The sequence below is a fragment of the Pieris brassicae genome, chromosome 1 (genome assembly GCF_905147105.1).
Source record: "Pieris brassicae chromosome 1, ilPieBrab1.1, whole genome shotgun sequence".
NCBI lineage: Eukaryota > Metazoa > Arthropoda > Insecta > Lepidoptera > Pieridae > Pieris > Pieris brassicae.
Window position 1 is genome coordinate 20,047,341 of NC_059665.1, and position 15,977 is coordinate 20,063,317.

The 15,977-nt window shown below is 33.7% G+C and overlaps 1 protein-coding gene across 1 annotated transcript in view; it reads right to left on the bottom strand.

Moving 5' to 3' along the window:
• Window positions 1-11,602: 11,602 nt before the first annotated feature.
• LOC123708758 (protein TIS11) overlaps window positions 11,603-15,977 on the bottom strand; it is a 30,194-nt gene continuing 25,819 nt past the window's right edge. Inside the window, exon 2 of the mRNA XM_045659628.1 lies at window positions 11,603-13,765. Within this exon, the coding sequence (XP_045515584.1) occupies window positions 13,067-13,765 (699 nt within the window). The 3' untranslated portion in view covers window positions 11,603-13,066. The remainder of the gene's footprint in view (window positions 13,766-15,977) is intronic.

Sequence of the window (15,977 nt, forward strand, 5' to 3'; positions counted from 1 at the left end):
ATACAAATTAAAATTAAACTTTAGCCGTGGGTTACACACCTCTTCTCTACTGCTACATGACCTTTACTATTTTTATCTTTAACTTTTTAGACAGTCGCTAAATTAACTTATTTTCTTAAATCCATCTCTTGGGCCTATGGTGTTATTCAAATATAACTATTGTCTATACCCTAGTTACTACCAGAGATAAGATCAACAAAAAATAAATTAATGTCGATGCCCTGATAGTATCCTAATCTCTAATGTCATTCTTCTTATCTTCTTGTGAATGGAAGATTGTTAATACGTCGTTTATGAATATTAATTACCATAGGCCTGAAGTACTGAAAATGGTGCAGTCATGATAAGAATGTCGTTGCCCTCGCTATCGGTCATGCACTATGGCCATAGAGTACACAAGGGACAAGCTTTAAATATGATAAAATTAACTCGTTATTTTTAATAGTTAGGAACTTTTTAAGAACATAGGGAAAGCTGGGCAGACGTTTCCGCTGAATGCGCGAACATGCATTATCGGTATACAATGCATATACCGATAATACCCTTTTATTTAAGGACCTTACGTTCGTATTTTGGATAATCGCCAATAATCAGACTTTACGATTCATATTAATTTCACTCCTAAACAAATAGTCAAGCAAACATTGTTTATATTTGATCTATACTAATTCATGTAAGGCGTTTAAAATATAAGAATGAAGTAAAGTCCATAAATACGTTTTGTCGTACAGTAAACAATGATTGCCTTCTCGAATTGTCAGACTCAATACTCCTGATTGATCGTGGAAATATCCGGATCTGAGAGTATTTCACGAAATCTCCTCCACCAGCAATCGTCAGTACCACGAATGCTGTCGCACATAAATGGTTTCCTTAGTTCCGGACTTATATATACAGATTCTAGTAGAATGATTGAGTGCAACAAGCTGATTTTTGGATGAAGTAGTATTTAGATTAAATTTAGTTATTAGGGGTTCTTCGGTCTGCCGTGCCGTGCTGGACAGCCCCTTATGGGACTTTGCAAGTACCCTTCGGCATCGAAATCTATCGTCCAACTTCGAACACCTATCGTTTCAAGGTCCTTGGCAACTCCATCCAAAAAAGCAGCTTCGGTCTACCGGGTTTTCTCCTGCCACCTGATGGACGCTGGGGTTCAGTCGTCTGCCATTCGGTGCACATGCCCACTACTTGATCCTTTTGTCCTGACGTTAGACATTTTTTCTTTGAAGCGAATCCTACAAACTATATAATAATAAAGAGAGCAAGCTCGTCCTTCTTGCTAAGACCAGGTTTCCGAACAAGAAGTAAGCATTATTCGCTGCAGAGTTTTGTACAGAACAGACATGGTGTTATTTTTGAGAAGTTGCGATTGTATGTAGTATGGCCATTTCTATTAAATGTTAAAGTATTTCCTATGGATAAAACCAGTATGCAATTTGTAACATCTTAGTAATGCATAAGGAAAACACAGAATATGATGTGTAATAAAATTGCTACAGACCGAAAAACCACAGTACACACACAAACCCTTATTTATAAAAACGAAATATGACTAAACGTACTGTTTTACCTAAAGTAAATTACAATTGCAACTCGGGGCCTAGACCGAGAGTGTACTTTATTTAAAAGATTCATTATATTTAGTTTTTAAGTATATAAGACCTTTATACCCAAAAAAACAACAAATAAAACGTCATATTTCATTGTCATGATGACCGATAGCCTAAAATCGAATTACAGTGTAATGCCCGATAAAATTGTATATATACGTCGGTCATTGTTTTATTAATTCTTACGAATAAGCCAGGAGATATGGCCCAGCTAATAATTTAGTTTTCGCTTTTAAATTTTAAATTGATTCGATTCGATTAATTAAAGGTTTTGACAAACGACAGTCATAGTTTGTGCTACGTCTCTTTTCTCACTAATCTTATCTCAACATTTGTAATCTTTCATGAAAATTTAAATCTTAATTATGTGTCTCAATGTATAAAAACATCTCTAGGAAGCCTCTGTATTAGACATATATGTTAGCTTTATATGGTAGCGTACTAAACGTATTATCGTGAAATCAATTTATCTTTATGAGTTGGATTTTCTCAAACCTAAATATGTATATCTAAAACATAATTGAGTACAGTGTCTTTGATAACATAGATTAGATTAAGTGGTTAAACTAGTTATTAACCTCAGATACTTATTAACTTTGGAATTACCTCAATTAAAAATATAAATTAAAATGTAGATGCCGTAAAATTTACAATAAGTGTAATTGGAATATATTAATTATTTTGACATTCATTTGATTGATTTTGAAATATTTTTCACGCATTATTTGTGTTTCACTTTCGTTTCATTATAAATAAACACATAATAGGTCATTACAATAGGCTGAAACATTTCCCTTTTACTAACGAGTGTACCATACAATATAATGTTAAATTTTCCGCGATGTAATTACACTAACACTTATGATCATATGAAACGATCTCAATTGGCGCTATCAATGCAATCGTACGCGCAGCGTAATGTACTATTTCAGGCAGGGGCAATGACCGACATATCGCTCATTTAGCTATAAACAAAGTTTATCGAACGCATACAATAGAACGACAATAAAGCCTGCATGGTGTTTTTCCTTACAAATGTACAATTATTTATGCTTTGTTTCTCAGTTAATTGTGAAAAGTTTTCAAAACTGTTATAAGTCATAGAGAACTCTTTGGCAGTTAACAAAGTTTCGAATATTAAAGTTTTTGAAGGTTTTTTTACATAGACACTAATGTCGGTATCTTTGAATACAGGAATTCAACATTATTACGTTAAAGTAATAAATATACCAACATCTCACCGAGAATTGAAACCTAATTATGGAGAAGACAACACTATGTATTGAATTGTAAAAATTGGTAACCCAATAGACAATTTTCGTTTGACATAAATATTTTAAAATAGCATGGAAACACGATAAACTTTTAAGACTTCATTAAGTACTTCAAAGTAAAACAGATCATGAAACTGATAAGAAATATGAAGAGCGACTGTGTAAGTTGACCTCATTACACTTACGCCGATTTCTATACGTTACAGAACTATCTATTCACTTCTCAGTTTAATGAAACTAAACTACGAATTTATCAGGATTGAGTGATCTGTAATTCTTTTTTTATTATATATAATAATTTAATAATATACATTTTTAAATGGCGGTAAACTACAATCAGAGAAGATATTACACCTAGCTTCTATTAATTGCTACAAGTAACCTGATGTGTACACAGCCTTATAGGAAGTGTTAGTTAAAAGTAAACTTAGACAACACTTGTTTAAATATCCAAAATATGTATAAGTAAGGGTCCATAATTTTTATTTGTAAGAGTGTGCTTGAAAAAGGACGAATTTTAAGTCTATAATATTTGAATGACAAAGCCAGACCGATACCACGATAAAAGTAATAATTCTGTTAATTTTGGAACTAAATCGTCAAAATTATGTGTTATCGTGCAAAACTTTAGTAACATGTAGAAGCATGTCAAAACTCGTCACAGTGCCAATGAATGTAATATTCATAAAAATTCACAACTTTTTAATTTACATATATTGCAGTATAGTTTATTGATATGGACATATCATTTGTCTAAATCTATTAATATTTTGTAAACAGTGATTAAACACACTATGTTTCACACCTAACAGTCTTTATTTCAATAGTTTGCCAATACCTACTGTGACAAAAGTTGTCATCAGTTGAACTACTGTTGTTAAGGTATGCTATCGTAGATTTTGTACCCACAACGAAAACGACGACGAATCTAATTTGCATTTTCCCAACTCTTTGGAATCTGTGATTACAAATTCTTAGTCTGGTAAGAGATTAATTTATAACTGGGGTTCGTAAGCATCACTTAGCATAATATACTTCGTTTGGTTTAAAAATGACTTTCAAATAAAATACTTTAATCCTAATCGCAGACAAAAAAGCTACAATTTAATTTTAGATAACGAATATTAATTATAATCAGTAAAAAATGGTAATATTTAGAGTCAAGAAATATAATATGATTTTCAAACTAACGGACACAAATTGATTACCTAGTACCTAACTCCTATGGTGAGCAGAGTCAAAGAAAGCTCGGGAAGTCAGTATCAAGAAGTCGAATGCTTTTGAAGGCATTTTATATTCTCTATATTATCGTCTATCAAATTAGCCTAAACACTATTAAATCTTATAGATTATTTTAATGATCACGTTGACTTTATGACTAATTAATTTTTAAAAGTTTAATGACCGGACTCATTACCAAACTATTTATTTTTGCTTGTATCGTACGTCATAACATACGTATTTTCTGTATACTACAAATGTCTCATGCATATAAAAATTAATAAAAATATGTATAGCAAAGATTAGGTAAACAATAACATAATTCAGGCAGTTGTTTTGTTGTTTCACTCGTTCGACTATTAAATTATCTTTAATGGTTGATTACTGATTAATATAGCTAAAGGGTATCTTGAAACCACGAAATTTCATTCCCGATTAGTGATACAAATTAAGCCAAGCATAGGACAGTGAGAGTTTTCACTTTCTGATGGTGAGCAAAGGTGAAATCTTTCTATTAAATATAATTATTTAGGTTATTAGTATTTAAATAACAAAGCTATTATTCGTTTAATCATGCTACATACGTATAATTTGTTTTTACACTTTTCTTAACCTACAAAGTAATATTCAAATTTATTAAAAAGAAAATTCAAAGTTTGTTCTCAGTTGCAGTGTAGTATTAGTCGACTTGTTAGGAAAATTGCTTCTGTTTAATTACGCTCATCAAAGAGTTTATAATATAAATACTATAATCTTATAGTATTTACAATATAAACTCTTTGCAATGAGTTTCATCATTATAAAACCTTACATCCGCCCAATATTAGTATACAATTCACTATTCTTACTATATTTTACTCCTATTAGAACTATTAAGAGTTGAGCCTTTAGAATTGTAGTAACCAAGACGACATTGTATCCACACAATATATAGATATATTGTTTATTAGTTAAAAGTAATGAAATAATATCGTCGAATGAACGAATAACACTAGGTAAAAAATATGAAGTTATACAGAAATCAGAAGTCAATAACCGCGCACATTTGTTTAAGCTACTGGTATGTCAAAGGTCATATTATTCATACAAATATGCCTTTAATTTTTTTAAATGTTGATTCATTCTACACATTTATTTTATACGTACCTATCGTATAAAATAATCTACACATAACTTCATAAAAATAAAGCTGCTTCCATATTGTTAATACAGACTACAGCCGTATGTACTTACTTATTTATACTTCATTACCTTATACAAAAACCTATAAAAAAGCAGGCTACATAAGTTATTAAATAATGAACGGCCTTATCGCTAACAAGCGAGTCTTCCAGGCAACCCTAGTATGGAACAATAAAAAATAAACACCTACAGGAAGTGCATAAATAATTAACAAAAGAGAACATAATATAACATGTAACACTATAACTAAAATAAAGTAAAATCTAAGAAAATGACAATAATATACAAATATATATGTAAAAGCTAATCCAATGGTTAATGCGTCATAATTAATATATATAAGTAGCTAAATTACGATGTAAATTTATATATTTTTTCTGTAGTTTAATCTGGATAGAGAATATAATTTAAACGGTTTAGAATCAATTTACTGTGAAAAAAAACTGAATTTTGTATGGAAAATAACAAAATTTAAAATATATAATCTATTAAATGAAAAATCAACGCAATTTTGCACGCCGTCCTACGCTATAATGTATTCGTAAAGCGTACAATTTCTAACCGGTAGTAAAATTAATAATTATTTTTCTATGGTAAAACCGCACAGAAACTAATAGTTAAGCTAGGTCATAGATTGTAAACCCAGCAACGATGCGTATACGCTCGGGTTACGCAAAGCGTATCTTTATGGGCCTTTGTCTTGATTGCAAGCCGTGTTGCACGCAAACGCTCATTCAACAAGGAAATTGAATATTATGAGTTTTTCTTTACATAGCCATAAACTAATATTAGTTATAAATAAAACTACAATGCAGACGAACAAGTTAAGCAGGGTTCGGGATGAAGGACGAGACAAAATGGCCGCCCGTTGTCGTAATTTTTCACACTTTACTTTCTCAGTTCTATTGTTTTTTTTTTGTGTAGAGCTAAATTAAAGGATTTATCACAAAAATGTCCTTTTTATCTGAATAACAGTATTTCATGGTTACTTAAAAAAACTGTATTTTGTATACTTAGTATACTACATTTCATGTAATTAAAAAAATCTTCGATAACCTTATATTCATTTAGGATAAAAATTAATTACTAGGAAAACTATTTAGGATATCTTCTGTCATAGTCTTGGCAATATTAGAACTTTTGTCATTTAAAAATTGTCTCCCATATATATTATATCTGCGACTTCTCTACTTACGTGAGGCTATTGGTACAAAAGTATATCTATGTCGGTAAAATACATGATTTGAAAAAATAGATCTTTACTGACAATATATTCCACCGCTAAGGGCGATATTTGAAAATTGTAACACGCCGTACACAAAAGTGGTTAAGTTTCCGTTACTAAACGTGTCGGCTATTAGTAAAAGTTATCTCTTTGTAGAGTTCAAAGGCCTTTTTCAATATTTAAAAACTAATCAACCGTTTTTACATGAATATTGGAATTCAATACGGTATTTTTTCACTCGTTCATTAACTCGTGTTGTAAAAACTGTTAGCCGCCGTTGTACTTAGGTTAAGCGGATATTAATTGTTTACACATTAAATTATACTCATATATATTATTAGAAAATTAAAGCTTTTAAATTTAGACATTTTTTATCACATTTACTATTCTATTCAAAGAAAATCTCCCGCCTTCAGAACAAACAAAATACTTTGAATTTGCACCTATATTTAACAGGAGAGATTTATTTTTCAAGCGTAGTTTTCTATGTAGAAACTATGGTAATGTACATATACTATAATATATTATGTGTTAAATTGTGTACTTCCTATTATGTAAATTTTTGGCATTATTACTATTCCCTCAAGAATAACGTTATGTTTTTATCATAAAACTTATAGATAATGCACGTATATGAATCTTTACCATATTTATATAATTATTAAAACCATTAAAAGTAGTCATGTTTCAATTAAGTCGAAGTTAGTCGAGCAAATTAGAAGTCTCATAACTCTCCAATCAGGCATAGATATGCAGACGTTTAATTATTTGTTTAATTGCAAGTAGGTGATCAGCCTCCTGGGTCTACAAACAAACAATCATTATGAATTCGATAGAAATAGAAGAAGCCAAGACCGGCAGAAAACATCTGAATGACTAGGTAATTAATGTTGTAAATTTATATGTTTTGTATTTCACGGAATTATCGACCTAAATAGTATTCTCTGTAAAAACTAGTCTATGTCCGTAAATACTATAAATTCAAGTTAAAAATTCGTAAAATGTCTTTAATCTCACAATGTTCAAGTTTAAATATATCTTGAAAGCAAAAAAGTGCTTATCGATGGCTTAGCCCATAAATAAACACGGAATTCGACGGACTGGAATCTTTTGGCATTTCCTTTTTTACATTTATCCTTGAAACTTAACTTTCCTTGTTTCTTTAAGCGACAAACCTTCCTTGCGTTTACATATGAAATTGACGTTCTGACATACTGGCCACTTTGACCTCAAATATCTCCTCTTTGGTTAGGAATTCCAAATTCAATTTTTTGCACCTATTTACTTGTGAATTTGTTTTTCGAAAAAAACATGATTCATTTTCATATTCCATTGTGTATTATATTGTCATATTATATTGTGTCACTGTATTTATAAAATAGAAAGCATGAAACATCGCGATATTTACGAGGACGAGTTCCATCGTGGCACCAGTGCTGCAGAAACCGAAGATTTATGTGTATGTGTGCGGCAGTGTCACAAAAGAAAACACAGTTTGTTTTTGGTTCTGATATTTTCGTTCTAGAAATTTCGACCCCGTGTACGGCCGGAGACCACAGTTGATAACGAAGAATTGAAAGCTATTGTAGAAGCGGATCAGCAAACTACATCTGAGTTAGCTGTAGGCTGCGGTGTTAGTGATAAAACTATATTAATCGACTAGAAGCAAATTGGGAAGGTGAAAAAGCTTGAAAAGTGGGACTCATGACTTGAGTCAAGCAAATCGCAAACGCACGGTTACTGCTGCGTTACATTACGTTACTGGCACAATAATAAAGGGATTTTAAATCGAATCATTACCTGTGATGAAAGTGGATCCTGTTCGATGATCGTATGCGCTCATCGCAATGGCTGGCGAACTAGCCAAATGTGCCCCAAGCGCAATTTGATTCCGAAAAAGTTACTTGTGAGCGTTTGGTGGACTTGTGCCGGGTTCGTTCACTATAACTTTCTTAAATCTGACCAGACGATTACGGCAGATGTCTATTCTCAGCAACTGCAAACCATGATGGAAAAGCCAGCTGCTAAACAACCAAGGCTGGTCAATCGCTCTAGGGCACTGCTGCTTCACGACAACGCTAGACCACACACTGCACAACAGACTACTACCAAATTAGAACTTCAATGTCTAATTCACCGTAGTCTCCGGACCTTGCTCCAACCTATAAGCATTTTTTTCGAAATTTGGATATTTGTTATCCAAAGATATTATTGATTCCCGTCCGAATGTTTTTTTTGGTGAAGGGATCAATTAAATCTAAATTATAGCAAAAGTGCATAGATAGATGGATGTACCATTACCATTTGTACTTAATTAAACATATTCTGTTTAAAAAATCTACTTATTGTTCCTCCCATACAAAACGCCAATTTCATAAGTAAGGATTTAATATTATGTCGAATCATAAACAACGAAAAAGCATAAGAATGTCGAGTTCAATGTTCTAGAAATATTCATGTATATTTAATATTTAGTAACAAAATATCGTTGTCAATAGAACCACACATCTTTCTAGTTATCTAATCACCATTCCTTCTACAAATATTAGATAATGTGTCGCCTTATCACACCCATCCAGCAGCAATTATTATTATCACTAAACTATTATTTACTTTCTTGCGTTCAAAATGTCTGTTTAGGGGAAGTATTGAATTTATTTAATTATGTTTAAGGAAACATTTCCCGGAAGTGTAATCGTAAACACATGATAAACTGTATTTAAATATTTCTTTTTCGCAAGGTTACCTATTATGTAGTAAATACATACGTTTTTTTAACGTGCTAGAAGTGCACACGGTTTTTACGCTTTTAACTCACGGGCGCCTCTTCTTTCTCTATGCTCTAATGTACTTACTTACTTAGCACAAATAATACGTTAAATTAAATAGTTAAGGTAATAGTAACAAGTATTATTTCATAAAGATACAGCAGCCCATTGGTGGTTTATTTTTCGCTTGCTACATAATAACTTTAGTAACAAATAAATATGTAACAAAATAATAACTTTTCACCGCCATACAATCCCTTTCTATAAGTTATTACTGTCAGTTCCTTCTTCTTCTCCTCCTCATATTATCTTTATAAAGACATTATGATCTGCAAACACTTAACCAATTCTGCTTATCACATGCGGTGTACTAGAAAAATCTAAGACTCCTAACAATCACGATTAGTACTTTGCATGAGATGTATCTATAAATGATATTAGGTATTTTTCTAATAAATGAATCTGGGTCTATATACTATGTGTAGAATGTCAGAAAAACTGATAATTTTATGTCTATTATTATGGTTACTATATGGCCTAAATAATATGTTACGACCCGCATGGCACGTACGAACGCGTTCGTGAAGTTACATTTATTCATTTATCAAAAACACTTAATTAAGACCACAACGTCGTATAAAAATGGGTTCATTATGAGCACAGCAGATTATCGCATCCGCTTCAACCGTATTTAGTGTTTTTGTAATATAGCCCTTATTTGTACGCAGAAAAGAGTCTTTATATTTAATTTAATAACGTTCAAGTGGTTTTGTCAAGGTTTGGTTATCTCAGTGTTGGGTTACAAGAGTGGCCGACTAGGCTCCAGGAATTGCAAGGAAACAGTATGTTTTAAATATCATTTAGAAATACTGGAATCTTAAATACCACGTAAAGGTTTTTTTTATGAAAAAATAGTAGCTTTATTATTTGTTTTAAGTTTTATTGAACCACAACAATATACCAGCTACGCACATATATAAAAGATGAATCAGTGTCTTAGAAAATGTTTCTTCGGTACCCATGCAGTCTATTACTTAACCCTTATATGTATATGTTTTTTAAAAACTAGAAACAACAGTTTCATATTGAGTTATCTTTTATAAGTTTGCTCTCTAGACAACTTAATAGGCCCAGCATACATCCTAGCGAAAAAAAATCAGCATAGAGCTACACCAATGTATCTGCCTTGTGTACCACTTATTAGTCTTATAATACTGCCTCAGGTCGGATAAGATATATAAAAGCTAATCGCCAACGCTTGCTTACGTAATGCAAAAAACATTGCGATCAATTGTGATGCTTGTTCCGGGTTCGATTCTATTGTTAAAGTGATTTCACAAGCATCTGTTGATCTTTAGCATTATTATAACTCGTGTTTTGTATTTATATGTATAAGAAAACTTACCGACTGCTTTTAAGTAAAGGCCCTTTTGAATATATAACAAAAGAATATGTCACCATGAGGCATACTCTATGTACCATGAGGTATTCGTCTTGTTTAATTTCCGCATAGGAAATCGTTCGTTTTCTTTTACATTATCTTCCATTAAGTATTAAGCGCTACTGTGCAAAACCTCTGCGTAAATTTATTAAATAAAAAAATATACAGTTCCTCGAGTGTTTAACCAATAGAATAAACGTTTGTCATACAAATATTTGAGACTGAGGCATTTTTTTATTGTTTATTTAACTGGAAGAACTCATACGGTCATTTTTATTATCTATTACCATGCAGTATCTATGCTACATGAAAGACTTGGAGGAAGGATTAGGATAGATGAAAAAAAAATTAACATTATTATTTTGACTATAATTCAATAAAAATGCAGATGGAAATAAAGAAAACTTACAAGAAAATGTCATAAACAAACTTCTGCTACAATTTTGTCCGTTATAGAATATAGTCATTTTGGAAGATTAACTTATTGATAATTAAATAAAAAAAATTAAATACTTAATTACAAGAGACATAGGTACTAGAGTTTAAACTAATGCCTGTTATTAATGACTCGTTATATTTCTAACGTTAAGTTACAAAGTAATATTCAAACGGTTTAAATAAAAAGAAATTAAATAAGTCAACTTAAATGGTTTATAATTCGTAATGAACTGATAATAAATAATATATGCGAACTTCATGAAAACGCTTACAACTAAATACTTAATATTAGGTACAAAATTATTATCTTAATGGTCTGCATGCAACGACTCGATTTACGGAGAAAAACTGAAAAAAAAACTTCTACGGCATACGTTTATGGGTAACAAAAAACAATACCATCTCGGTTCTATAATGTCTTTCATAAATAATACAAAACCAAATATAAGAAAATGGTCTTTTATTTATCAAATATTAATACAAAAATAGTCAACTTTCGACTTTAAGAAAACATCGGTAGGCTTCTATCAGAATTTCTCCTAATCGCTTAATTGGTCCCTTAATTCTCAAACTTTTTTATATAAATATTATAAAATATCACACTTTAAATTCAAAGTAAAAACTATTCTACGTCGAAACTAACCACTTATAGCTCTGTCAAAAGTACAAAAAGTGTGCCAATTTGAATATAACATTCAAAAGAGACAATAAATAAACTATCTATGTAGATAATCTAAGCATTAAATATTATATAGATTTATATCTGTTACAAGTAAAAGGCACTGTGTATCGCGGCGCGAGACGTTTGGAAGCGCGAGAGGGTAGCGTCTGCGCACCGCGGATCGCCGCCGACTGTTATAACTTTTGTCCTTGATAAACATCGCTGTATATGTTAGTACAGAGCTTATGAGAAATTGACGGGTTCATTCTCAGATTTTTATTTGCGTCCGGGTACGATAGCATCGAGCGAGAGGAGCTTTACGGTGGAAAAAAAAAAACACCAAAACTCTGAAACTGGTTTGTGTTTGCTGCGCGCCCTCGCTCGACGCAAAAAAGACAAGTCGCAGGCGAATGGCTGGAGGCGCGCTGCGTGATTGCTTCGATATTCCTTACGGACTCGGATGATTGATACAGCTAGCGACAGTTGTTGGTTCGTAATTCTGGATAATTCTGCAATGGTTGTACCAGCGAACAAACTCGTAGTTCTTACATTTAGAGCAATCATTTGTCAAAAAATAAACCCGTCAAGTTTGAAGACTTGTCAGTCAGATCCACTTGTGCAAATTTTAGGCAAAACAATTAGATTGAAGTACCAAAAGTGGAGGAGATCGACACGAAACGAGCCACGTCCCGTCGACGCATGCCCCGTCCGAATGCGGTGCGGAATCACTATGAATAATAATTATAGTTAAAGAGACTCGAAATAAATAATAAATTATTATCTTAATCCTTAAAAATAGATCACGAGCGCCTTCTCGCGGTACGGTACCGAGCGCGGATAGGCAGTTTACGAAATAAATAATAATGTAACTATAAACTAACTTTACAGAGACCACCGCTCGGCGGAGGATCGCATCGGGAAGACTTCCGCGAGCTACTAAATAAATATTCTAAAATTATAAGGTGCCATTTACAAGTGCGTGCCGATAACTTAAATGATGTACATACGACTATATTCACACCGCAAACTTTCGAGACGCCAGTGAACACTTTATCTTTACAATACAATTTTTACAAGGCAATGTACTTAGGACATCAGTAGACTGGAGATCATTCGTTGAGCGGGTGTGCGGGCAAAAGCGCGACGAGCGGGACGGCTCGGCCGCTGGAAGACGTCGAGGAGGCACTTAGGTGACGGACAATTTACGCTACGCTCGATTCGTTAACTTAGGACTAGTTGATCGCACCTAGGCGATCACAAGGTCTCCGAATGCCGACGACAAGCGGTTGAATACCGGGAGTCGCTCTTCCTCAGGGTCCGGGGACTGGGCACGACGGAACGCAAACGCCGTTGCTGGCGGAGACATGGCTGGGGGTGACTGAGGAGTCAACGGAGACTGCGGTGCCAGCGGAGAATGAGGTGATCTGGGAGAGCGAGATCCGTCACTCATGTAAGACGCAAGTGAGCCCCCAGAAGACAGCGACGCTACAGATCCACCAGATGATGAAGATTCCCGGGGCCTGGCCTCGTCAGCATTGTGGACGAAATGGCATCGTGGACCATAGGGACAGAATCCTACAGAGTGGAAGGTACGGCACAGCTCGGTCTTGTATTTAGGGTGGCGTTGAAGATTGCGGAGCTCACGAATCCCGTGCGCGAATTGGCATTTGTCTCCATATTTACACACACCGGCTTCCTCGAAGGGTCGGCAAAGTTCCGTCTTGTATCTGCTTGTGGCTGGAGGCGGAGGAGCTGGGTCACTGGTAGTACGCTCCAGGCGGCGGTGGCCAAGACTGTTCAGAATGCCGACGAGAGTTCTTTGGGCTGGAACAGATGCAGCCCGCGCGAGAGCTGGATGTTGCTCCCAGCTAACGCTGCTCGTAACAGTTGTAGCACCGACGGGCCCCAGCGCGCTGTTCATAGTCTGCACTGGTCGAGACTGGTTCTGAAACGAGAAAAATTCGTTTTAGTCAATTGTCCTTTATTTTTCTATTATTATATTTACTGTATACGAGTAATTTAATATTATAAGGTTGTAATAACTTTTATAAATATATACTATTAATAATGTTAAATCAAGCCTTCATTGTATTATAAATATAGCAAATAACAAGTCTCAAGATACTTGTGAAAACATACTAAAGCATATATAAAATATTACATTTCTACAATTTAAATAGAAGAAAAAGTTTCTAAATATTTTCGCCAAAAAAACCTATACAATCTACGAAGGGTCCGATACCTGCTAGTGAACAAAAAAGACCCCTAAGCATTGATTTCATCTACCTGCTATTCGTTGGGTTGCCTCGAAATAGTTAATATTTCCAATTAACAGAACCTAACTGGCACTTTACAACCCCGGGGTGAACCGAATTTTAATGGCTACAACCAGATTTTACACGTCCGGTCTCCTGTTGTGAATTATTTATTTGTTTCAAAATGGTTTCTATAAATAGCTGTTTCTTATTCTAGTGGAGTTTAAAAATGCAAATGTCTTTTGTTTCTTAGGATCGTCGAACTTGGCTATCACCATAACAATGCTCGAGAGGCGCATAGGCACAAATGTTCTGTTTCAGATTGTCGTCTTTCTGGTCAATAGACATTATTCACTAAAACTGACTGTTATGGGTTGGCAAAGGACAGTAATTAGTTAACTTCAGGGGTCATTTTGTTGCGTTTTTTGTTTACTGCTTCCTATTAACGATAAAGTACCTTCTTGTAACAACGTCGATCGTATTATACATTAATACATGATACTTCGCATCTCGTATGCGGCCTCAATCGATGTGAATAACACATTGTATATTCCAGTCGCTTATGCTCCGTCCGGGAGTCGTAAACACGAAAACACTTGAGTTTTGATGCATAGTATACGGCAAAGACTGCATTATGTTTAAATTAAAATATGATTGACTACACTGGACATTATATAAAGTCAATAAATAAAAAAAGATATTTTCACGTCAGCGCGTTTCTTGTGTTTGTGAAAATTAAGTTATGGTTTTAAGACAGTGGTTTATTATAACTGTAAAATGTTTAGAGTTTTTTGTAAAACGTGCACATTAAAAGCACAAAGGTTAAAGTTACCGTCACCAGGTGTCGAAGGAAAACGTTGACTAAAGTGTAATTAAAGGTTTATCAGAGCGTAACATTGGCTAAACGCTTTCCATCGGACGTTGCGAACCATGCTCTAGGGAAAATTGTAATCACTGTCGGTTTCGAATTTACTGTGTTGTCACTAAGAGCAATCGAAATCATAAAAATAATATACCTTAACTGGGCGAAGTGAGAATTAAGTATAAAGTCGCGTGTTCTTAACAATATCATCACGAAGTTAGTATCCAGCTTGGGAGGTGGTGCCCACATTTGGTGCCCAAAAACTTGTCTTTCGGTCGTCGGTCGTCTACCATTTCCAAGAATTCCATTTTCCGTAGCACGGGCTTTGGTCGTGTGTCGTGTTAATTAGCGTCGACATAGTGGACGTGCTTGTTTGTTCGTAGTTAACAGCGTGTTGCACAAACCACCGACAAGAGTTCATTGTACAATACAAGTTTCAACGGTGATTAAGATTGATGTTTCTTACTTTATATCTGAATTCTATCAAATAATTACGCGGCTGACGCGCTATGTCATTACAACACGCAAAATTTATAGAATTATAGCAAGTATTACTAACGTTAACACGACTCCAATTAAGTGCGATTATCCTTTAACATATTAAAATTCATTGAAGCGATTTTTTACATGAGTTTAACCTTGTATATTCGTAGAATGAAAATAAACTATAGATAAAAAAGGGCAATGACTCTTGTCATAAAGGTGATTTTATATCGACAAATATAATCTCATCTCAAATGGTCGTGTACTCACATCGTTGATTTAGTTAATTACATATTTTCAATCTATATATATAAAATTCTCGTGTCACAGTTTTCGTTGCCATACTCCTCCGAAACGGCTTGACCGATTTTGATGAAATTTTTTGTACTTATCTGGTATCTATGAGAATCGGCCAACATCTATTTTTCATCCCCCTAAATGTTGGGGTAGTCCACCCCTAAATTTATTTTTTTATTTTTAGACAATTTTTTTTTATGATACAACATACAAAAATACATACAACCCCTCTACGATCAACCCCTATTTTTAACTATAGT